Genomic DNA, 26,917 nt, shown 5'->3' on the forward strand with positions numbered 1-26,917 from the left:
AGTGGCTGCGGTGAAGTAACATCATCAGAGGCTGGGAGAAACAACAGAAAATCCACACAGGCTTTGGAAAAGAGCTCAATGCCTACAAGCTATTTGCCCTCACAGAATTCCTAAATTGGATACCTTGAAAGGACTGTATCAGAGTGGTTCAAAACATCTGAAGGACTGAGGACAGATATTATAGCTGGTATGGACTTGCTAATGTCAGCTCAGTACAGCACAGTCAGGATGAAACAAAAACTGAAAACTTTCAGGGCACTACTGAAAGCCCTGAAGATCCAGAGAAAAAGAACGATATTGTACCTGCACAATGGGCAGCTGGTATGAGGAAAGGCCAAAAGTGACGGTCAAGAAGCAAGACAATTTGAAAGCAGAGGCATGATGTTGGATACTATTGTTTGTGGTATTGAGTAATATACCAAGAACTTTGTATAATTGTAATCACTATTGAGATTAATAAGAACATATACTGTAATCCCGTGTTAAGTTTTATCTAAGTATTTGGCATTTATAATATGTAAAATGATCCATTTAGGTGATAACTTTGTTGAAACAACAAACGCAGAACATGATGTAAGACAGGATGATATGAAATCTATTTGGATGAGTGAGCCAATTAAATTATTGGTACCTAAAGTTGAGACTTCAGAGGTATTTAGTACAGCTAATAGTGACGTGTTCTACAGGGGAAAATACTAAGATCCAGTGAATTTATAACTGATCAAATTGCATTTATATATTCATGTATGTATATCTCACCTACAAAATTTTTAAAAATCAGTCATACATTTGACAGATATCCTTTTCTGATAAATATTCCTTCTCGGGTCGAGTTATATGCATCAACCAGGCTGATCTGTTGAGTATATGACAGCAGGCTGCGTCCAATCAGATAACTGTAGTTACAGATGTTAAAGTAGTACACCTGGTCTCAGAGGTTAGATACTATCAAAATGTAGCTGAACAAATTTGAAGTTCCAAACAGATTGAGACTTCATGATAGAGATATCATTACATGTTATGACTTATTTTTTAGATCATTAGGCAACAAGGACTTCTGAGAATTCTGATGGACACGACTAAAACTTCCAGCGGTAGGGAATTTAAAAAAAGAAAGAGGGGCTGGAATGCAGGCCTGCTAACAAAGCACTCAAAAAAATGCAATAAGACCAGAATTAGCATTCACCCGATATTAATCCTTGACAGTAACTTCCAGCTTCACGAGCTTAGGCTTTAAAATTATTTGAAGTGCACAGCAGGACAAATGGTATTCATAAGAGAAAAGTCAACAGGTAAATGCCTGGTTCTTTGGTGCTATTCCAACAAAGGGCTTCATTCCTCTTGATGTCAGAAGATTCTGAGTGTGTAGTTCTGTCATTATCCTCCCCCCCACACCCTGTCAGGGCAACCTGAAGACAGTCTTCCATAGGACTGTAACAGTTAGAATAGCGCATTCAGCTTTGCCTTATTAATGTGGAATGTTTGCCTGGCTGAGGTTATTGCAGGTGCATGCTGTGAAAGAAGTCAGTTCATAAATTAGCAAGATGTTCCTAGAGTTATATTCCCAATGAAAGGAATTGACCCTGCACAGTTGTTATGAAGTCCCTAACATTCAACCATATTAAAATGATTTGCAACTGCTCAAGGTGAAAGTTTGAAATGCAGAATTGCAGTTGTTGACAATATATTGGAAAATGCAGCAGCACTGCGTTCTCTGAGTCCCTGAGTTAGTAAATCTTCTCCATTAGCTCTCATCATCACTCCAAAAATTTCTCCAATCCCCATCCTTTGTCAATCCTAAATGACTAAAAACGCTGCAATACGAGCACAAGGATGGCAGATGGGAGGACCTCCAGTTCCACGCTGAATTTCAGGGAACAATGGTTCAGCGGGATCCCACTCAGCATTGTTTACCAAATCCAGCACAAAAGCTGCAATGAGCATTTAAGCCTTATTACTATCAAAAAGGTAAAACCTCAGTGATGAAATGCCACAGCAAGTTATTTCCAAAAACTCGCCTTTCAGGAATAAGCTGATGAGTGATGCAGAAAGAATGCTACACATCAAAGAAGATGGCAATTGCCCAAATGCTACACCTGCCAACACTCCTCCTCCCTCACCTCCAATCAGTCCCCCTAACAGTCTCTCCATGTGGGGCAACACTTCACCTGCAAAACTGCTGGGGTCATCATCTAGGTCCAGTGCCCCTACTGCAGCCTCCCCTATATTGATGAGACACATTGTAAATTGGAGGGCTGCTTTGTCCAGCACATCTGCTCCAGAACGGCCTGGTGGCCAAACATTTTAAATCCATTTCCCATTCTGATATGTTGGTCCTCTTGTGCCAATGGGAGGCCACCCTCAGGGTGGAGGAGCATCACCTTATATTCTGTCTGGGTAACTTCTGACCTGAAGGCATGAATTCACCTTCCAGTTAAAAAAAACCCAGGATGAGGCTTTCCGTTCCAGGACTTCTCAAATGTCCTCTTTCTTTCAGGTTTGTGGTTTCCTTTCTGGTGTCATCAAAGATGCCCTCACCCGCATCTCCTCCACTTCCCACACTTCAGCCCTTAACCCATCCTCCCGTCACCACAACAGGGACAGGGTTCCCCTTGTCCTCACCTACCACCCCACCAGACTCCAGATCCAACACATCATCCTCCGCAACTTCTGCCACCTTCAACAGTACCCCACCACCAAGCACATCTTTCCCTCCCTACGCCTCTCAGCTTTTTGCAGGGATCGTTCCCTCCGCGACTATCTGGTCCACACGTCTCTCCCCACAGAACTCCCACCTGGCACTTATCCCTGCAAGCGCAAATGCTATACCTGTCCCCACACCTCCCCCCTTACCACCATTCCGGGCCACAGACAGTCCTTCCAGGTGAGGCAACACTTCACCTGCGAGTCTGCTGGAGTTGTCTATTGCATCCGGTGCCCCCAGTGCGGCCTCCTCTACATCGGTGAGACCCGACGCAGATTGGGGGACCGCTTCGTCGAGCACCTACGCTCCTCCATCCATCACAATAGACAGGACCTCCCGGTTGCTACCCACTTCAACTCTGCCTCTCATTCCCATCTAGATATGTCCATACGTGGCCTCCTCTACTGCCATGATGATGCCAAACTCAGGCTGGAGGAGCAACACCTCATCTACCGTCTGGGTAGCCTCCAGTCTGGTGGTACGAACATTGAATTCTCCAATTTCCGGTAATTCCCTCCCCCTCCCCCTTCCCCTATCCCAGGTCCCTCTCTGCCTCTCTCCCCTTTTAACTTTCTGTTTCTTTATCTCTATAGTTCTTTCATGCTTATCCCCTCCCCCCTTCATCTTTCCTCTGATTGATTTTCCACCTAGCGCCTCTAGGCCCTACCCCCTCCCCTATCTCTATTACTGGGCTTCGGCCCTCTCTTCCCCCCCCCCCCATTCCTGATGAAGGGTCTCGGCCCGAAACGTTGGCTACTCTTTTCTCACAGATACTGCCTGACCTGCTGAGTTCTTCCAGCGTTGTGTACGTATTCTAAAAAAAAATCCCCCCTTTCCCTATTCCCCATTCTACCTTTTACCTCTTCTCACCTATCTATTATTTCCCCCCAGAACCCCTCCTCATTTTATTTCTCCTCAGGTCCACACTCCACTCCTATCAGATTCTTTCTTCTCTGGCCCTTGACCTTTCCCACTCACGGGGCTTCACCTATCACCTTCCAGTTAGTCTCCTTCCACTCCCTTCACCTTTTTTGTCTGGCATCATCCCCCTTCCTTCTCAGTCCTGAAGAAGGGCCTCAGCCTGAAACGTGGGCTGTTTATTCATTTCCATAGATGCTGCCTGACCTGCTGAGTTCCTCCATCATTTTTTTGCGCGTTGCTTTGGATTTCTAGCATCTGCAGACTTCGTCGTGTTTAAAAGAGAAAAGCTTCCGTATTTCAGTGATAACACAAGGGATTTTTTAAATGCTAGAAATCTTGAGCAACACACAGAAAATGCTGGCAGAAACGCAGTAAGCCAGATAGCATCCATGGCATGGGGTCGACGTTTGAGGCTTAGACCCCTCATCAGAATTGGGAAGGGATGGGCATAAGACAGAACATTGCAGTGAGCTATGTTTGATCAGGGTTACTGATTTATCACATAATTCAGAACCTTTGAAAGACAATAAAATCCAATGTGCTGAAAATACTCAGGTCAGGTAGCATCTAAACAGGGGAAGGAGTGAGGGGGACGGGGAAGAGGGAGGTAAATGGACAAAGCAAACATTTCATATAAATCCATTGGAAGAATTATTAATTCTACCAAAGACTGTCATTTATATTGCATTCAGTAACTGAAGAATGTATTCAGCAATTAAGCAACATTATTCCTTCAAAAAAAAATGGCAAGGTAGATGATGGGAAAGAGTACTGTATACAATTGTTACAGAGAAGATACTCTGACGAAATCTCTGCAGTACCAATGTAATGCAGCTCCTTAGAATATCAGAGAAATGGATGAAGAATAATTAATGTAAGCACCCTCTACTGTTGGTAATAAGAATACACTAAGACCTTTTGAAGTATGAACATTTCAAGATGGAGAAGGTGATACAGTGACATTTCATGGGCAGATCTTATGCACATTAGTTGTTTGTCAGTCTTTGGAACAGAGGAAGCTGAGAGGAGACATGATTAAAGGTACACAAAATGAAGGGCATCGATAGGGTAAATAGTGAGAAATGTCCCCACTCTCCTCCCCCCCACCACCCATAACAGAGGTATTACAAACTAGAGGACAAAGACTTCTAACAACTGTTAGGGCTTCTAGCTGAAGAATTATATTTTCACCCAGGGGTTGGTTGGAATCAGGAATACACAACCTGACACGGTACAGAAGGCAGGTACTGTCAGACTTTAAATGAATCTGGATGAGCACTTGCGATGTCAGGACATGGAAAGGCTAGTTAATAGGATTAGCATAGATGAATGACTGGCATGAACGTAGCATGGACAAGGCCTATTTTTTGTGCTGTATGACTATGAGTACAGGTTCATACTAGCCCTCTCAGAACATATGCTGTATTCTCAATTACTGTGTCTTTAAAAAAAACACAACTTCCTTTTTAAATACCACCAATAATTGAACATACACAACCCTTCATGAAAGAAGATTCCAGAGATTCAGCTGGTCTGCAACAAAATTTCTACAACCTTAATTTTAAATGACCACTCCCTAATCTTGTCACTACATCCCTTTGTTTGAGTGCATCCAACTTGCTGAAAAATTTTGACATCTGTCCTTATGTCCCTTAAGGATCATACATTTTTCAGTAAGATTATTCCTCATTCTTCTAAACTGCGAAACATATACGTCTAATTTCTTTAACTATGCAAGAGAAACTACAACAGGCAAATGGATTGCTCCAACATAAAACTGACAGATGAAATGATAATCACAAAACAGGCAACAAAAATAACAGCTCTGAAAATTGATTTTCCTTTTAACTATGATCAGCCAAACATTTGCCCATGTCCAGGCAAAATAAGATTTCATAGAATTGAAACAATAAGCATTTATTCTACTTGGTACAAGCAACAATTTAAACCCACTTCAATGAGTTGACAATCAATCTTTGGCTGGATCTAAAGATGCAAAACAGACTTAATATACATCTGGAGACTCCATTGGCAGAAACTCTCCTTCTACCAGCTGTAATTTTACTTTCCTGTAGAAATGATTTATCTCATGAGAAGCTAAATCAACTCTAACTGCCAGCCCTCCAGTACACTGCATCATTTCTCAATCACCTAAAGCAGAGTCCAAAAAAATAGTTAGTTTCAATCATCAAATCAGTCACTGACCCAGGAAACTTCAATGCCTAAATACATATTTACTAAGAACTATGTCACCAAAATGCGTGATAGTAAACATTTAGATGTACAACAAAAATGTGACAGATGAAAAAGTCAAATAGTTCAGGAATCATTTGTATTTGGATCAGAAATACAAAATGATGTGAATAAGAAATCCCTTGACACTTCTGAATTCTTTATTCAAAGTAATCATGTACAGGTTTATCCAGTCAATGGCATCTCCAACAAATGTAAATAAATCTTTGAGGAATATCGCATGAAAATTATACTCTCCATTCCACAAACGAGCTGCAGTAAAACTTTCATCCTGCAACCATTATATTGATGCCAAGATTTAGTTTCCCCAAGCAGGTTAACGTGCAGGCACTCCACTTTTTCATGCTAATTGACTAAAACAATATTTCAGCCGAACTGTATTCAAGATAACTTCACTATCATTCCAATTATTATTATAACTGAAGATTTTTTCCATTGAACCATTTTACTTTTGCTTTATCTTCTTGCTCAGCCTTCCAAGTCCATGCAAAGTTATAAGTGTCTAGAATGTAACATATTCTCTCTCTGTTTCCTCACACTCCATTCTGCAGCTTTCAAAAGCACATCCGGACTTTACCAACAAACCTCAAATATCTGCTCAATCTGAAAGTTATACGTTTAACAGTGACCAGAAATTTTTTATCCCCAATATGTGTTGTGTTGGCTGGTATCACTGGAAGATAAAAGGACCAACCTTCAGATCTCTGTTATGGGCCCAGGAAAGAACTACTACATAATCTGACCACTGTTTATATCCATATTTATTCATCTTTACTGGGCTGTTGGTGCGAAAATAAGCTGGCTTTGGGAGATCAAACTGGGTAGGATGTACTTGTACATTAACAAGCCATTTGTGTTAAAGATTCTCCCATTTCAATTGGTTCCTCTCTCATTTTCCATTGGCCAACACCCACCTCTTGGTCATCCAAATAGCAACCTTCCTCTGAAAGCATGAATGCTATAATCTTAAGTCAATTGGTGTGGGAGCAAATTACAACTTCGAGAGCTTTGAGCAAAGAGACACTCCAAACTCATGTCCAGCTGACAATCATATCTACTCCTCTTCCAAAAATCACTCTCAAGTGACAGATGTTTCTCCATATTCTGTTCAACATTTCACAATAATATAAAATGAACTTCTTTTTATTTCTAATCATTTAACAATTCCTTTTCCAGAAAATATCTTTAAGTTTTCTTAAACCTTTCTTGATGGTTTGATTTTCCCAGTTTTGGGAAACTTTTTCTGCACACCCTCAATGCTTCAGTACCCTACGTAACATGGAGACCAGAAGTTCACATGACTTCCTGGGCCATTACAACCAAAGTCAACAATAAAACCTGCATTTGCATTTTGCAGTGAAGCACAGCACTTCCTTGGCCTTGTCAGATTGCTATGCTGCAGTAATTTTTGGATTAATATTTGCAGATCATATTTCACCCTGTTCTTCTTAGTTACTTACCTTCCAAGGATTATGTGCCCACTGATTGCCTACTACCAAAATAAGCACTTCAAGCTATCACTTTATTCAGGTGCTTATCTTTGTCCAATGCTGCTGGCCTTTTATCACCCTAACCTGTCAGCTTCTTTACATTTTCCTGTATTTTATGGTCCTCCACTTTATTAGCTCAGTCATTCCACTTGTCAACCTACAGATCACAATATCACACCTCAAACGTCCCAAATTTCTTCTGGACCAATTAATGACTCCAGCAGAGTAGATGTCGACAACCTGTTTCCACTTAGTGGGAAGTCCAGAGTTGGAGACTTTTCCTTGGGATGAAAGAGCTGTGTACTTAGGACAACTTAATTTCAAAAATCTCTGCCACAGGGGATGCTTCAGTCACCATGTGGAGTCAAGAGACAGCTGAATAGAAGTTTTGGATGCAAAGATTATGAGAAAAAGCTATCAATCAGGAGATTGGACAAGGCACAAAATCAGTTATTACATTATTGATATTATATTTACTTTCTTATGCCCTGGTTTCTATTTCACTGCAATCCTTGTTCCAGCTGCTACCATCTGGGAAACGGTACTACAGGATAAAAGCCAGTACCAACAGGCTCTAGGACAACTGCTTCCACCAGGCCATCAGACTGATTAATTCATGCTGACACAATTGTATTTCTATGTTATATTGACTGCCCCGTTGTACATACTATTTATCATAAATAAATATAAATTGCACATTGCACAATTAGACAGATGTAATGTAAAGATTTTTATTCCTCATGTATATGAAATACATTAAGTAATAAAGTCAATTCAATTTTTCCTAATCGGCAACGGTGGTGGAGGCAAATACGAAAGGGTCTTTTAGATAGGTACATGGAGCTTAGGAAAGTAGAGGGCTATGGGGAAGCCCAGTAATTTCCAAGATAGGGACATGTTTGACACAACTTTGTGGACCATCGGGCCTGTATTGTGCTGTAGGTTTTCTATGTTTCTAATCCTACAATTAGCTCATCTATTCTACTGATCAGCTTACTGGTAATTGATCTAGTACTTGTGAAACTGACACACTAGTGCTTGTTGACTATGAGCAATAAGCTCATCGATTGATGCAGTAATCATACTGACCTCGGGGCAGAAGTGAATAGTGATTTTCCCTTACCCCTTTTGGGCAAGGAGTGCTGGAGGCTGACCATGTCCAAAAACATAGATGCAACATCTGAGGGATTTGGAAGCATGGGGGGGGGGGGAGGTGATGCCCACTTATACAACATAGTTAAAATGTCAATATCCACCACTCCCATCCAAAGCAACACACACACACACCACCCAGTTGTTTCTGGAGGCTTCCTTTCCTTGCATTTCAAATGGATAATGAGACAAAGCAGGCTGAAGTTTGTTGTTGTAAACAATCACTTAAACAGTTCTGGGTCAAATCTGAAAATACATGCACAAAATGGGAAAATGTGTTGCAGGATAAAATTTGAGAGAACCTTTGATCAAAAGGAAATATTCTAGGTCATGGCTTTGATTTCCTTAATGCAAGCTCTGTTAAATAAATCCCTAACCCAGCATAACCAGTTAAACAAATAAGCCACTAAACTTTGCCTTAGTAATTTATAAGTTTCTTAAATATACATTAACCTAGTGCTGCAACAAAATAAACATTCACAAGAATTAAAGCACTACAATAATGAGACAAACTCTGGTCGACAGGCAACATTAGCATTCAGTCACTCTCTTAGAGCACAAGACCTGACCAACTTCACTGATCAGTATTTGTTTAAAAGGTACTCGAAACATCTGATTAAGAAACTAGATCTTATTAACCCAAATGTTAACAACTTGCCACCCTTACACTCGGGTGATGCCTTGCTCAGGAAAGGCAGCAGTCTATTTGTTATGGCTAGTCTGGTATATGTAGCTCAATTTCACTCCTTTGAGAAAATAACCACAGCTAGCAGACAGTGTCTACTGGAGATGAGCGACACTTAGAATCTAAAGGCAAATAAACCAGAGTTACACAAGGTTGTTTTAATTTCCTAAAATTCACATCTTTACAAGGCAAATACCTCTGGGCTCTCATGAGATATGCTCCGAACCATAACCTTTCCAGTTATTTCTAGATCTAAAGTGATAGTTCTACAAAATTATTAACCGTAGATCGCCTTCAATTAATACAAAGCAGCAGCAAAATAAAAGTCTACCACAGCCTGAAGCTTTAGGGAAATGTCTGGTGCTCTAAGCACAAGTTTAACTGGTGGTTCCAAAGGCCTGCACATCTTCTCGTCCACTGTATTATTTTGAAGGCCTCCTGAACCCATTTGTTTCTTTGTGCCTTTTAAAAGGCCCAGAACCCCCTAAAAAAGACTGTCTTAAAGTACAACCGCTTGAACTGTTTCTTACAGTAATCCCTCTCTTCCTGTTTGAAGCCCAAAATGTCATGAAAAACTTATCTATTCAATCCTCTAATCTTCCCCAAAAGATACCCATTCTTGTTGAGCACCAGGCTACAAAGAGCAAACGATGAATATAACAAAATTTAACCGCTAGTGTTTTGCGGTTCACCTTGCCTGCACAATCTTTCCCAAGAAATTACATTTACCGGCCAGAGTCACTGACTGGGGGTGATTAAGACCAGGAGACCAGGCAAATACATCCCTTTCCTTTCCCAGAGGCAGTTATAAAATGCTAAGATGCTGTGGAGGATCATATCTTGGGTCCTTTCATTACCGCACATGGAGGGGTAGAGTTTGCTACTGAAGCACCCTGAACAATATAAAGGGTGAATCACCTCAGGGGCCACAAAGTGGCACTGTAACTTTGTTGCTTTTCTCTTTACAAGTAGTTTATATCTCAATGTGTTGACTACAAATGTACAAGTTGTTTTGCACTGTTTTGTCTGTGTACACTTATTATTTTAAATGGGGTTAATTTTGAAATTAAAAGTTCTAATGAATAGTTTTTGACACAAACCATTAAGTGTTTCTCTTCCCTCAGATGTTGCCTGGTCTACTGAGCATTCAAAGCCTTATTTTTCCATTTTAGATCTCCAAAATCCACTGTTTTTCTGCCTTCTTCCAGGACTATGGTTACCCCTACCGGAACCCAGCTGACAGGAGTTACTTTTGCCCAGACTGCTGATTAATGTGGACCTCACTTTCCTCAGGCCCAATTCAAAGCTAATGATGTATTTTCTCAGTGAAACATCAGAATAACTAATTCTTTTTTAAAACCATAAACAATATTGTAAAAACTAACAAGCATGGAGGGATATCACAAAATAATTCTACAAACAGAATGTAAATGCTTCTCGCCCAGTAAATTGAACCCGACTCTATAGCAGTATTCATGATTTTATTTACCATTTATTAATGATAAATTCAGCACTGCTAGATTATCTTACTAAATGGAATTTTTTTCTGCAAAGGATGTAATTGGCTGTATAAAAGAATATAATAGTTTCTAAGCCCTTACTCCCTAAGCAGAAAGGTATAGAAATTGCTGGGTAGTTTACACGGGTGTACTGAAGGTTCACTGCTGCTTGTTGCAATGATTACATTGGTCAGGGGCTTGTCACTCCAAGTTTCAGTAACAGCCAAGGCATCTATTGACGTTCATGTCCATTAACACTTTATGGCACAATGCCTCTCCAGAGTCTAACTTTGGTAGGTGGTTTCAAGGACTGAGAGTTGGAAGAGCAGGAAAAGCAAATATTTTGTGCAATTAACTATTTAAGTGCTATAGACACCATCTCTTTGTGTGCTGCATAACAGGTGGGGGAAAAATGTTTGGGTCCAAAGCCCACTGCCATTGTTCAGTATACAGGGACCAGGTTCAGTGAGTCTAATGGGGCTAGATTTAGACTGTAACCTTGATATGGGTGCTGAAGATCATTACCCTTTTTGTGGGAGTAGGAATGTTGGGAGTTTAAGAAAATAAAATTGGGTCCGTGATGGGAGAGGTACAAAGATGGGAAGAGTAAATATAATTCTAGTAATGGAACACACACAGGTGATGTCCAAGACGTACATGAGCAAATATTAAAACCTGCTGATACGGTAGTACCCAGCAACTGGAATGCCAGTAACTCATTTTGCCAGAAATCTTCCAAAAGAAATGCTGCATCAGAAATTGTTATCTGCATTGGTCGACAATTCTTTGGAGATATTGTTGTCCCTTGCCTAACATTCTGTAATAGTATATAAACCATATACATAAATTGAAAACATCCTATCAATGGGACAAAAAACAGGTATGCATGCCACAAACGCAAGAAAATCTGCAGATGCCGGAAATCCAAAGCAACACACAAAATGTTATTAGCAAGGCAGGCAGCATCGATGGAAAAGAGTAAACAGCCAACATTTCAGGCTGACATCCTTCATCAGGACATAAATTTGTCAAACTTCCAGTAATTGTACCCTCCCTTTCACCATTCCTCTTTCCTTTTCTCATTTTCTCTTCTTACCTGCCCATCACCTCCTTCTGGAGCTCCTCCACTTCCCTTCCTCCATGCCTTCTGTCCTCTCCGATCAGATTTCCCCTTCTCCAGCCTTTTATCTCTTTCACCAACTTTCCAGCTCTTTACCTCACCCTCTCCCCATTTCACCTGCCGCCTTGTACTTTATCCTCCACTCCCCCCACCTTCTGAGCCTGACTCCTTCCTTTCCAGTGCTGATGAAGGGTCTCGGCCTGAATGTCAACGGTTCACTCTTTTTCATAGGTGCAGTTTGGCCTGCTGAGATCTTCCAGAATTTTGTGTGTGTTGCCTCAGCTAAATATCCACTTTAGTTTCCATGTACTTATAACTATTAAACATTGCTACACAGACATGGCTTTTTGATTCAAGACTGAACATGTTTTGCTGGAGGCTGACTTTATCAGATGTGCCCCATCACTGCTGAAATTTTCTTTAAGATTGGGTCCAAAACCAGCTGCCACTGCTCAACAGGTCAGTGCCAGCTCCATGGCCAACCTCTCAATTGCATTATTTTTAAAAGTAGCCCCACGAAGATAATGACAGTGAGATGTCTGGAATTGTAGAGAAAATGCAGGGAAAAGGGTTTATGCTCAGAGTTGCCTCTCACAAGGCACTGGCGTGGAGAGCTATGAACGACATGAAGGAAACCTGGAGGTCGAACCTGACCAGAACGCTCAAAAAGAGGATCTTCATAGCAGTCATAGAGTCCATTCTCACATACTGATGCAAGACGTGGACACTCACCAAAACCATGAGAAAGTCATTAGATGGTTGCTATACACGAATGCTCCGGATGGCTCTTGATGTGAGTTGGCAACAGCACATGACAAACATCAAGCTCTTTGACAACCTACCGATGCTTGCTACTAAAATCGAGGCCAGAAGACTGCAACTAGCGGGGCATTGTCTACGCCACCCTGAGCTACCTGCCAGCCTAGTCATCTCATGGGAGCCCAAGCATGGGAGGATGAACCCTGGGGGCCCTCCCAAGAATATGGTCAACACACTCCCAGAAGAAAGCAGCGCGGCTAATGTAGATGAACTGAATACACTGATGAGGGAGAAGGAGGAGTGGAGAGTCAGTCATTGTGCCCGACGCTGGAGGAGGGAGGGAGGGAGGGGGAGGGGGAACAGGAGTAGTCGTAGTGCCTCTCACACAGATGTGATAGGTAAAGAGTCTTTAATCAGCTACCACATGCTGACTCCAAGCAAAGGGCCCAGTGCCACAGCAGATAGCCACTGATGCATTACTGCTAGTTCATCACAATGTGGCCTTGAATAAAGAGTCACTATTCTCTCCATGCTTCGTCATCTCCGGAACACAAGTCACACACAGGAGACAGCACACAGCCGTGACATACGGAGAAGGTAGGACCTAAAAGGGATTCCTATGTTGAGATGGAGACAGAATGGAAATGAATAAATAAAGGCTTGCTTGATTAGTGATCAAACTATAAATAACTGCAGTTACATTAATCTAGCTGTTCAAATTATGACCTGTGGGCCAGAGATAGCTCAATGGTTCTGTCAGCCTGGCCACCTGTCAATATTTCTTGCTGCTTCGTTTGCCTGTTCGAGTTTCACTGATCTGGCTGTTCTATTTTGAAGTGTATTCTCAGTGCTGTAAGCTGACTGAAGAACACATTCCAAATTCACCAATGACAATTTTTTTGGGGAATATTTTCTAAAATAAACAAAAATACCAAAGATTATACATATTAAACTACGATTAGGAGACCTCCATTTTGCCATTGCTTATAATATCTTATTAAGTACTTCAAAAAGTGGAAAACTATTCAGACACTGATACTAAAATGAGAGGCAACGTTTATCAGGATCTTTCTTTTTCTATGATTGTTAGCCAGAGGGAATGGTATTTGTAGAAAGAAAGATTATCAAGTGATAGGTTCTGAAACCATGCAAGACTGTTGTAGGAGTAAAGAACTTATTTCACAAGTAAATTTTGATGGCAGATTTTGTAACAATCAAATACTCACCAACTCAGCTTAATTTAATAATTGTCACAATACAAATCATTACATACAATAATGACTTGTCGTTAAGAGTCCTGAAGGGTCTCAGCCCAAAGCACCGATAGTTTACTCATTTCCATAGATACGGCCTCATCTGCTGAGTTCCTCCAGCGCTTCATGTATGTTGAATTACATACAACAAAAATGACTGTTATCTTATTATATTTAGCTTTAAAAACAAGAAACCTTGAATAACCCCATGATAAATCACTCCATTAACAGTTTTCCAAAGCCTTACTTTCCAAAGCAGTCTCACCTTCCTTCTGCCATTCTGATGAACTATACGTTTGAGACTCCCATTTTTGCCGATTCTAATTCTCTTCAGAAATTGTACTCAATGAATTATAAACAACATCTTTAATCATAAGTTAATAATAATGGACATCTGACCTAATGAAGGTCTTCCTCCCTATGCACTCAAAGCCTGACCCAGTTTACAGGACACACTGCAAGTTGCCATGGAGACTGATTACTGCTTGCTATTTCACCTGCAACTTTACATAAATTCTTTTGGCATTTCGAGATGAACGGATTAGTTTTTTTTCCCTCCTGATCATGCCAGATGCTGGCCTACATAACTGTAATCAGTGATACATAAACCATGATCTAGAACCCACATAGCAGCAAGCTGTCACACTTTTCCACAGCACCAGCACGTTTAACGTTCGACATGCCATCGTATAATCAGATGGTTGATAAGGATGTCTGATCCAAAGCAGTACTCTGGCAAACACAACATCTTCGCCATTTCTGACATTCCTGTTGCTGATGTCATAAAACCATAGCTAAACAGAATCAGAGGTGCTTGAAATATAACACCTGAATATTAAGTGATGCGAAATCAATAGACTCTGATAAAACAGCAGCTGATCTCCAAGGAAGTCGTAGTTGTAAAGTTACGATCTCTCCACTATGTCTGGAATTTAAAGACACTTCTTTGAAGTGTTTTTTTAAATTTATTGAGATAAAACACAGAGTAGGCCCTTGCAGACTCACTGCCCTGCAACCCCTGTTCTAACCCTAACCTAAATCATGAGCATATTTCCAATGATCAATTAACTCACCAACTGATAGTCTCTGGACTGTGCGAGGAAACCCACACGGTCACAGGGAGAATGTGCAAACTCCTCACAGCAGCAGGAAGTCTTAGAACATTTCTGCTATGATGAAAACTAGCTAGAATTAGAAATTAATTGAATGCCCAAGTAGCATAAAGATGAATGCTGTGGAGCAGATGGCATATGATTTGAGATAAAATGTCAACTCCAAATAAAGTGTGACTAAAACATCTATTTAAAATAACTTCTTGTTGATTGGAATTCTCAGGGAGAATTGTGATATTAAATATTCTTTCATTAACAATATTGAAAGATTGCATGCATCTCTTAGCTGTAACAGGTGGATTCGAAAAAATATAAGTATGCAACAATGACACAGTTATAAGCTTCTCTGAGATCATTCAACAGTTGGATAAAAATGTACTGAATGCTTCCAAAACTTGTCTCCAAATTGTAAGCATTTGTTTGGAGGGAAGAATCAACTAACAAGGAACAGCTTGCACCATTAATGGGAGAATAGTGGTAAGTTAGTAATTTCAAAATTTAGGCACAGGGAACCACTAAATATCAGACTGAGATGTGAAATGGATGATGATAGCTAGAACAGAAGCTGACCACATTTGGATGACTTCAAGCTTAAATGGAATAGAACTAGGAATGTCAGCAGGAGTGGAATGTCAACCCTAAAGGTAACAAAGGCACAAGGATGGTTACTTTATCAAATACACTGAAGCAGGAGGAGTGTTATATGATGTCGCACAAAAGGGAAGACAAGATTGTCTTGGTGCTCAAAATTTGAGCTCCCAACATGAAACCAGGGCTGTAAACAACCTGGCTCATTTTCTAGAAGACACCAAAGATGGATGGAACTTAAATTAAGGAGAAGATTTCACTGAAACACCAGCTTGTTTTTTTTATGCTGAGTTGACCAAAATTTCTACTCCATGGAGATGTTTATACAAGAAAATCTAGAACTCAGAAAGCAGATGTTATTCTGCTGATCTGCTCAAACCTATACAAGACAACAAAGGGAAACAAAAAAAAAATGGAGGAACTCAGCATCTATGGAGGGAAATAAACAATCAACATTTCGGTCGGAGACCTTTCATGAGGAGTCCCAAACTATTATCCCGTCCAAAAAAAAAGAACAGATCTCGAGCATATAAATAGCTACACAGTTGTATTTCTGATTATGCTCAGAAGTAGTCCAAGCACTTCTGCATTTAAAAATCAGTCATTTTTTAAAAATCAAAGTCAACAAGAACTCATTACTTGATTACTTTTATTTTGTGTGCGCATGCGAGATAGTGTGGCAGAGAGAAAGCAAAGAGGGGAATGATCAAAAAAGATGAGACCTATGTAAGATAACTTCAGTTGACACCAGCTGCAGTGTCTGAGTATGTTATGACTCTGTTTTATAAACCTCACAGTGGAACCAAATGATTATTATTTGTACTGTTGAAACTTCAATGGAAGAGGCAACAGCCCCTGGGAATTAATAATAAGACAGGTAGAAGGCAACTTAATGTAGGGGATTGCTTCACATTTCCTAACTGTGCCATTAATTGGATCTCAATATTACAGTGTTGATGATCAAACTACAACAATAGCTTCAAAGGTTGATATTGAAATCATGTTATAGAACCTTTTTACCAAATTTGACATTTTTTCCCTTATAAACAAAGATGAAGATGTGGTTAAAATATTTAAAATGATATCAGCAGATGCTGAAATGTTTTTCCTGCAAGACATTCTAAGAGGTAAAGAGAGATTACAGTAGCAGAGCTCACAAGTATAGCTCTTTCATGGTGTGTGAAACCCAATGACAAAAGGTCTCTTGCCAAAACTATCGGGCCAGATTGATAACTTAACTTCCCACTCAGTGAAGCTGCAATATTTCCAACATAGGATGTACTTAGAAATAAACTCTGTATTCCCTTTAAAGAGACAGTGGGAATACATTGCATTGCTATGCTTACCTCTCAGTATGTAATTCTGGTAGTTCTGATCTGCTTCTGCTCCAACTTTTATCAAACATGTCAGACCCTCAGCAACGACAAACTCATGAACCAAATCTTTGTCGTCCTAATGGAATTAGGAAACAACAAGATTAAAAATGGTAAACATATTATTTGCGTAAACACAATCAGAAATAATTGTATTTTTTCCTACTGCTAAATAATGAAACTACTTTCACTAGCAGAACCAAAGAGAATTTCTCCCTATATTGCCACAATATATATTCCTTAGACACTTGTTTTAGACATAGTTTCTCAATCGTATTTTAAACTCACTCAGCTTTTAAATTAGATGATAAGAGCTCATTACTTTTTCTGTCACACTGTCTATGTTGGGGGAAGAGGGTGAAGATCTGTGTACAAGAATGTCAGCCCAAGGAAGCTCAGTGTGAAAAATTTTTCCCTCATCTATATTGACTCTAAGCATCCAAACATGCAATTGTAGAAGCATCAAATATATTTTGCCATAGCAACTAGGGGAAAAGTTTTCTACCTCACTGAATCAAGTAACTTATAATGTGAAATTTCACTGGTCTATATCCAATCTAATGTGTATGCACCTTCAAGAAAATACCAAAAGCAAAGAATCAAATTTAAGGATTAAAAATAAAACAGCTATTTTGGGCATAAGAGCCATGTGTACCTAAATTCAGCTGTAAATGATTGAATTTGTAATGAGTAGTAATTAGTGCTGATCATTTCCCAATTAAATTTCAAAGTAAACTTCTGATGGAAGTACATACATTTTATTATATACTACCCCGAAGTCTGTTTTCTTGCAGGCATTCACAGTAAATACAAAGAAACACAATCAATGATTTTAAAAAATGCACACAGCAAAGACAGATAAACAACCCATGCACAAAAGGCAATAAATTGTGCAAATACAAAAAAGAGGGAATAATAATAAATTATAATTATTAAATGGATAAGAACTTAAGAACTATTGGGTATGCGAGTTGTAGCGTTCTTGAAAGTGAGTCCATAGGTTGTGGAATCAGTTCAGTGTTGGGGGGGGAGGGGGCTGATGTTATCCACTCTGATCCAAGAGCCTGATGCTGAGGGGTAGTAACTGCTCCTGAACCTGCTGAAACCTGACCCAAGGCTCTTGGTGTCAGCAATGAGAAGAGAGCATGGTGGGGTTCCTTGATGATGAATTAACTCCAATTCCAACACTTTCCCATGAAAGGAGCATTCAAGGCAATTGTGTCCTGCTGCCAGGTGAAAATAGCATTCCAATTCTAGAAATAACCATTCACATTCCATATTATTCTTCTCATATTTGGGAAACTTTCCTATTCCTTTCTTTTTTAATCTGATGCCCTGCACTTTCTTCTCTTGGAGATATCTTTCTGGTCTTTTCAGTACTATGGCATGGAATATCAGCTGGAATATTACACACTTACTACATTTACATCACATAAACCATCCAACACATTCCAGGTGGTAGGGAATAAAAAAACACCACTCTAAATATGGATGTTCTTAACTCGTACCTCACTGCAAAATTTTTTTTTAGCTTGCCCGGAATTGATTAGAGTGGCAATTTTATGCCAAAGGATTACTAAAATATCAACTAGCAACCAACTCAAAAGGGTCCAGAATGTAAGCAATGCAGGTTTTCAACATTCAATCCTATTCTCAGACTGAACTGATACACCTTAATAAGCTTTTATTCACTTGAGTTTTTCCAAGTGTGGTAACACTCAGCTCTGCTTAACAACTCAGCTCAAACTCCATTTGATCACCTGTGCCATAATATTCCTGAATAATCGAGCAATAAAACTGTTGCAAAATACATCCTTGTAATTTTGATTTTGAAATTATCATAACATTAATATTCTAGGAAAGTATTGACCCAGTTTTAAACTGCACATAGGCTCATGTTAACAAGTGTATGAATATCTAATTCATTCCTGGACATTAGAAATAGTAAGATATACAATGACAAATTGCACCAACTTAGGAAGCTAATTTTAATTTTTTTTGGATTTTTTTTTTACTTCATTAGCAAGATTCAGCCAAATTTGGGAACAGCTTCTTTCCAACTGCGGGAAGACTGCTGAACGGATCCTGACCCAGATCTGGACCGTACCTTCCAAATATCCGGACCTGTCTCTCGGCTTTTTTTGCACTACTTTACTTTCCCTTTTCTATTTTTTTATTTATTTTAATTTATGATTTATAATTTAAACTTTTATTATATTTACTATTGATTTGTACTCCGAGGAGCACGACACAGAATCAAATATCACTGTGATGATTGTACGCTCTAGTATCAATAGTTTGGGGACAATAAAGTAATAACGAAAAGACTCTTGTATTGCACATGTTAGATAAACCATATAGATGGGCAACTGATGTAGGCTCAGCCATGTACCTTGAGGCAGCTGGACAAGCAGGCCAGAGACAAACTCAAAGCATGCTTCTTTTCCCTCTCAGATCAAGGCATTGCCCTTCAAAATCACAAAATGTGTACATGTTATAAGACTTCCAAATTAGTTTGCTGTTTACTTGAAGATAACTAGGAGGGCAGGTAGTGTTGAGGAAACAGGGAGGCTGTAGAAAGGCAGACAGATAGGAAGAATTGGCAAAGAGACAGATGGAATATGTAGTCGGGAAGCATATGATGGTGCACTTTAGAAGAAGGAACAAAAGCATAGACCATTTTCTAAATGGGCATAATATTTAAAAATCAGAGGTGCAAAGGGACTTAGGAGTCCTTATGTAATATCCCTTAAAGGTTAATGGGATCCAGCTAAGAACCACCTTCCTGATAATACTTGTGCATCTTTGTGTTAAGTAATTAATAGCTTGACATAAATAAATACCATTTCTGTCTTTAATCCTAAATACTATAGTATATTTAACATTTTAGTTCAAATGCAAGTTCTCTGATTCAAAGAATTGATTAACTAAGGGAGAATGCAGTTGCACTGGAAAATTATCATCATCAATGTTCATGGACAAATGCACACAACTTTCTTCAATAGGAAAGAGTCCTGATGAAGAGTCTCTGCCCTGAACATTGACTACATATTTTTCTCCATAATTCATGTCTGTCCTGCTGAGTGCCTCTAGTATTTTGGTCTAGATTTCCAGCATATGCATACTGTAATCTCATGTTTACTGCCTTCTTCAATTTGGTTTAGAATAAACTTTCAGAAGGAAATACATCTTCAAGGGATTATAAACTATCTACTCAACCACTGTATCATAAACTACATGACAAATAAGTGAGATGCACTGATTTCCATTTCTATTTGGATGCATCTAGGGGGAGAAAAAACTGACAGAACCCCCAACAAGCTGAAACATTAATCTTTCTGTTCTGGGGATCTCCAGGAATTCACTCATATATTAATTGTTCCCAGTAGTTACATTAAAAAAAATTATGTAGCACTGGCCTCACCTAAACTATGAAAATAATTGCTTGTAGTTTCAAAGATTCCAGGTAGTCAAAAAGAAAACTGCACTACCACCAAAAGCTATTCTCCATCTGGAATAGGGACACATTTTAGTTCAACATCAAATATCAAATCTCAAGCTGGTCTTTGCTGGCAAAGGCATCAGTTATTGCCCGTCATTAGTTATGAACACAACGGCATTAATAAATCTACTTGAATTGCTCACGCCCTCAAAACCTTCACTGTCACTGATTCTGACACAGCTTGAACAACTACCAGAACTAAATAAATATAAGTAGAAAAATAAATGTGCTCTAGCTACATTTTTAAAAGGCACAAGATTATCTTCGATTTCTATCACAAAATTTATTCCCCAACCACTGATGGCTGAGATTGATCCAAACTGTTCATAACCTCACCATCCCACCTGAACCAAAGGTGTCCCTTTCACCACACATCCACTCCATCACCAAAATCTGCAAGCTATTTCCATCCCCCCAACCCAAATTCTGCTCATCTGCAATTTTACCCAGACTTGATCATCCCTATGCTTTCCTGCTCAACATCTCACCTTCCAATTGACAAAAAAGTTAGACACGTCCAAAATCCTGCTGCCCATTTCCTAAGCTGAATCATCCCATTCAACCTTTTAAAATCTCAAAGTCATATTTACTATCAAAGCGTACATTACCACGTACAACATTAAAATTCATTTTCTTGCAAGCATTTATAGGAAAAGAAACAAATACATCAGAATTTATTAAAAGCCATACATAAACAAAGAGTGGCAAACAACCAATGTGCAAAAGACAAGCTGACTAAAGGTAACAGTTTCCATGAAAAAATGTATTAAAATAATTTTGCATCCTCTCAGTTTCTTTACTGAGTTTTTCTTTAATATTTCAAAAAAACTTTTGCAAAATTTATCTGAAACTTAGAAGAATTTAGAACCTTATTTAGAAAGACAGTTATATAGATTAAGAAAAGTCATTAGTACAATCAATTTGATGTTTATTGAATGTCCCTGTGCTGGTGGTTCGATTCTTTTTGAATAATAAAGGGAAAACTACCGCAGGTAAATAAAACTGATAGATGTCAATGTCAATTTTCACTTGGGGATAACTTAAAAATCCAGCTGGAAATGCCGTCGCTAGATAGTTAAAACAGGTAATGACATCAAACTTCTCCAAACCTGTGTCATCTCAAGTTGTGGAAAGGCAGATAGTTTATTGTCTCCTTTGACCTTTGACTGTATTGGTCCCTTTGAGCAATGAAAAAAATCAGCTCTTTAAATCTGATTTTAAGCTTTTAAACATCTGCCAGACTTGTTTGGATTAATCAAACTCCCTTAAGATCTTTTTTAAACCAAGCCTAGAATTATTGATTAATCCCTGATGAGAAAAATAATATGGTTTTACATTGGCTTATTAGCAATAGAGGCTCTGAGCATTTGCCCATTAACATTGTCAATCATTTCCAGGTTTTATTCCATAAATAAATACTGATTTGATGGATGGATGGATCCCAGCACTCACTCGACTGGTGGAATGAAGAGGAACTGAGTATATTTTCATGGATGCTACAGGTCTCAATAATATTCTTGACATGGCTACGTAATCCAAATAGGTTCAAAATGTATTAATTATCAAGAGTACATATATGTCACCACATACATCCCTGAAATTCACTTTTCTGCAGGCATACTCAGAATAGTAAATATGAATCCATGAAAGGTCAAGTAGAATGCAGAAGACAACCAAACTGAGCAAATGCAAGTACAATTTAATAGCAATAAGTAATGAGAACATGAAATAACACGATAAAGAGTCCTTAAAATCAGATTATTGGTTGTGGGAACTTCTCAATGGATAGGCAAGTGATTGTAATTATCCCCTTTTGTTCAACAGCCTGATGGATGAGGGGTAGTACCTGTTCTTAAGCCTGGTGGTACGAGTCCTGCGGCGCTTGAACCTTCTACCTGATTGCGGCAGCAAGAAAAGTACATGGCCTGGATGGTGGGGATCTCTGTCGATGGATGCTGCTTTCCTATGATAGCATTTCATGGAGATGTGCTCAATGGTTGGGAGGGCTTTACCCACGATGTACTGGCTTGAATTTACCACCTTTTGTCAGATTTTCCATTCAAAGGCATCTGCGTTTCCATACCAAGCTGTGATGCAGTCAGTCAATACACACATCTACGGACGTTTCTCAAGAGCTTTTGATGTCATGCCAAATCTCTGGAAACTCCAAAGTAGAGATGCTGTTGCTCTTTCTTGACAATTACATTCCGGGTCCAGGACAGGTCATCTGAAATTTCAAGTTGCTGACCATTTCCACCTCTGGTCCTCCAATAAGGACTGGCTCATAGACCTTTGGTTTAAAGGATTAAATGCAGTTGAGGGTAAAAACTGGACCTGGTCTCCTGCAGTTACAAAACAAGTTTCCAGAGGGCAGTAACATCTGCTATTTAAGCCCATCTGCCACATGGAACTGAGACCACAGCAGCCTAACTTCAATTATTTAATGTTTGCTCATTACAACAAAGCAGAAGGCCAATAAGCTCATCAGGACCATACTCGGTGTGAGCAGAGGAATCCCTTTAATTCCATTCCCCTTCTTCAGAAACACATGTATTATCACTCACATGCCTTTCCAATCCCCTTTGGTTCTTTTGCCACTTGCAGCAAGGGGTACTTTACAATGGTCAATTATCCAACCAGAATTTCTTTGGGACGTGACAGGGAAATGAAGCAGCTGATAGAATAGCCACAACAGAGTTTGGGTTCTGGGAGCAGTGAATGAAGCAGCAACAATGACTGCTGTGTCACTATGCTACCCACTTCATTACCAAAAGCACACAAAGTTCAATGCAAAATGAGGGAACCTATCATGACACATAAATAATTTATTTTGAGTAACAGATGATTTGCAATTCGACACATGGTACCACGGCCCATCAAGCCTGCACTGGCCATCAATCACCCATTTACTTACCCAATTCCAATATACTCTCCCTATTCTATTACCTCACGTGTCGCTGAAAATTTCACCCTTGCAATTGTCCTCAAGTTTACTATTGCACCGCATCCCTGTCTAACTGACCTTCCTCAAATACATCGAGTGCAAATTTACCAGTATCCAAAATTCTGTTGCCCATGAAATGCCTAATACCAAGTTCTGTCTAGTCTGTGTCTGCATATCTGTGCCCGTCTGCAACTGCATGCATGACTGTGTCTGTCTGCTTGTGTGAAGCTGCACTCTAGCAATATACATACTGCAGCAAACTTCAAGTTGCCAAAAGCTACAAAAATCCATGTTTGTATTTCAGTGAAATTGTCATGAATAGATGTACATTATTATTCCCCTCCACCTCCATCGACCACCAAAACAATGAATATATAAATTTCTACTGTATTCACAGCTCTTCTCCACTTACATTCTTAGATCAGAAGGGAAAGGACGGGGTGAGGAATTCTAGTTGTGATAAAGGGTCCCAGCCTGAAATGTTAACTATTAATTCTCCTCCATGGATGCACCCTGAACTGCTGAGTTCCTCCAGCATTTCTGCAGAATCTTCCTCGAAGATCCTTCATGTAACTCAGTCCATCTTCATCCCAAAACCTCTCAACTCTGTGTTTGCTTTCCCAACACCTCTGAAGTATGTTTGGCAATGGTGCTACATAAAAATTGCATGTTAATATTACTCAAATCTGACCCGAGTGATTTAGTTTTACTAATAATATATTGCTCCTGTTTCATAGCTTTGTGAGAAACTCTCAGAATATTTGTTGGCAACATCACATGAAACGTGTTTACATCATACAAATCATTGATAATCTCTGTTACTAATTTCAATTCTATCCAACAAAAGGAAAATACATTTTATCTTAATCACAGCATTGGCTTATCTTTCATTCAGCTCTTGGCCCAACTTGTCTGGACAAGGGTGTCCTGTGCTTCCAGGGAACTTATAACATGCCATTCTGTGGGTCGGGCTTGAAACAAAAAATTCAAGGGGAATGAATTGTTCAATAGTTGCAAACTCAATGCATAGTTGTATGAAGTAAATCCAGCCAACTCTTGACCAGTTAATTTGACTGAACAATAAATAACTCAAATCCTGTTATTGTGTGTGGTTAAATTAGGCCAGTTTTCCTTTCTGAGTATTATAGTAATCACATAACTAGACTGAAGATGGCATCACACAGTATTTAGATACGCTGTGAATTTTGTTGTTTTGCTGCAGCAGTACATGCAAAACATTAACTTTACTAAAAATTACAAAACTAAATAAAATAATGCATAAAGGAATAACAAATTAATGCTCATAGGATCATGGACCATCCATAATCTCATGGGGAAAGGAAGAAGCTGGTTCTAAAATGTTCAGTCCAAGTCTTCAGGCTCCTTTACCTCTTCCCTGATGGTAGTACCAAGAAGAGGGTACATTTCAGATGGCAAGAGTCATAAATGAAGTGCTGGAAACACCATCTCTTGATGATATCCTCAATTTTCTGCAAGTGTATGGAACATCTGCATGAAAGTCGGTGTGATGCTGGCTATGCACTATGATACTGGTACATTTCAAGATGTCTGACCTCTAGATTATACAGTACATTACACATGCAGTCTCACCAAGTCTCCTTAGACAACACCTTCCAAATCCACACCTCTACCAGCTGGACTCCCAACCTTTTTATTAATACACTGGACCGATATCATTAATAATAGTTGCGTGGATGCTAAGTTGGGAACCCCTAAGCTGGAGTGCAGGGACAGCAAAAGCATCAGAACACTACCACTTGGTAGTTACCCTCCAAGCCACACACTACTCTGATGCAGGAATATATTGCTGATCCTCCACTGTTGCTGGATCAAAATCTGGGAAGTTTTACCTTAACAGCAGAATGGGTATACTGACACCCAAAGTATGAGAGCATTTGAAAGGGCATGCTCATTACCACTTTTTCCAAGGGCATCTGGGGAAGGGTAATTAAATGCTGGCTCAGCCTGTGAATCCCACATCCCTTAATTTTTTTTCCTTTAAATAAGCATTGTTGGACTGGGATACAGAAACATGGAGGTTGTAAAGCTTGGCTGCCACTAAGCATGTTATTCAATGCTGGTCTTTGACATCAACAGTAATGTTATCGATTATGGAAGAAACACTCATATACACATAGGTACCATTCATTTTAACATCAGATTAATCCAGTTAATGCTTGCCTTAAGCAACTTAACTGTTTTGATTTTAAACAAAAAGTTTGATAAGCTAATAAAACCCCTTTTTTTAAAAAAAAGCTACAGCAGGAAAGCAGCATCCATCATCAAGGACCCCCACCATCCAGAGCAAGTTCGCTTCTCAGTGCTGCCATCAGGAAGGAGCTACAGAAGTATCACGACTTACACCACCATGTTCAGGAACAGTTATTAACCTTCAACCATGAGGCTCTTGAACCAGGTGGGACAACTTCACTCACCCCATCATTGAAAAGTTCCCACAGCTAATGGATTCACTTTCAAGGACTATACATCTTATGTTCTCAATATTTGTTTGTTTATTTTTCTAGATAAATTATTTTATTTTTCATATTGGTTGTCCATTTTATTACATGATGTTTTTATTTGATTTATGCATTTCTTTGTATTTACTGTGAATGCCCTCAAGAAAACAAATCTCATGGGTGTATAAGGTGACATACAGTGTATGTACTTCAATAATAAATTTACTTTGAACTTTTAACTTTAAAAAAAAACTACTGAGGTCTATCAAGCACACCTTAAACTTTTGAATGAAAATCTTGGGCTGAGGTATATTACACCTGGAATAGTTTTTCCTGTTAGAGATCAACATATACAAATGTACTTTGGGACATTGGAAATTTGCAGGCTTTCTGTTCACTGTTATTCTTTTGTGGACTTGAATGGATCAAAATGTTCTGAGCTTAGAACTTATATTTCAAACTGTTCTTCTGTAGATTCAATTTCATCAATTTATGAGATTCAATTTCCAAGACGTTTCAAATATTGTGCAATCTTCAGTGACCATCCACCATCCATTGATGAAGTAGCTGTCCCATCATGAAATGATTGTTCTCCAACATCCGCAAACCAGCCGCCTTTGTTCTGGAAAAGCTCCGGCCAGAAGAACTCTCCCTCCCCGCCTCCACTCCCATCTCATTTTCAGTTGCCTTCAAGTTTACTAGAGTACCTCAATCCTACATTGTCAAAAGGTTCAATGATATGATTCTTAACTTTAAAATTTACTTCTATTCCATATCAAAATGCAAGCTACATCAAGTCATCCCACCAAAGCTAAAATTATCCTTCTTAAAATCAGGCCTGTACTTTCACATCCATTGCAAATGTGAAATATGATTAAAATAATGCACTTCCATACTTTTTTTTCATGTTTAGACCTCAATCATCCTAGTTTCTACAGTGACTTCATGCCATATGCATGCATTGTCTACCTCGTGTTCTTTCATTCCTTGTTGACGGAGATGAAGCAAACAGCCTTGATCCATTCAAACAAAATCTCCTTTGAGCCAATTAATTACTTCTACTCAGTCAGTCTTGGGAATAT

At 39.2% G+C, this 26,917-nt stretch overlaps 1 protein-coding gene across 3 annotated transcripts in view; it reads right to left on the reverse strand.

Annotated features, from left to right (window-relative positions):
- The window catches only part of fhod3b (formin homology 2 domain containing 3b), a 519,315-nt gene that overhangs the window by 235,175 nt on the left and 257,223 nt on the right, over positions 1-26,917 (reverse strand). For all 3 annotated transcript variants that reach the window (XM_059945317.1, XM_059945318.1, XM_059945319.1), the window contains one exon: positions 16,883-16,988. In XM_059945317.1, coding sequence (XP_059801300.1) covers positions 16,883-16,988 — 106 coding nt within the window. The remainder of the gene's footprint in view (positions 1-16,882; positions 16,989-26,917) is intronic.

The sequence above is a fragment of the Hypanus sabinus genome, chromosome 20 (genome assembly GCF_030144855.1).
Source record: "Hypanus sabinus isolate sHypSab1 chromosome 20, sHypSab1.hap1, whole genome shotgun sequence".
In the NCBI taxonomy this organism is placed as follows: Eukaryota; Metazoa; Chordata; class Chondrichthyes; order Myliobatiformes; family Dasyatidae; genus Hypanus; species Hypanus sabinus.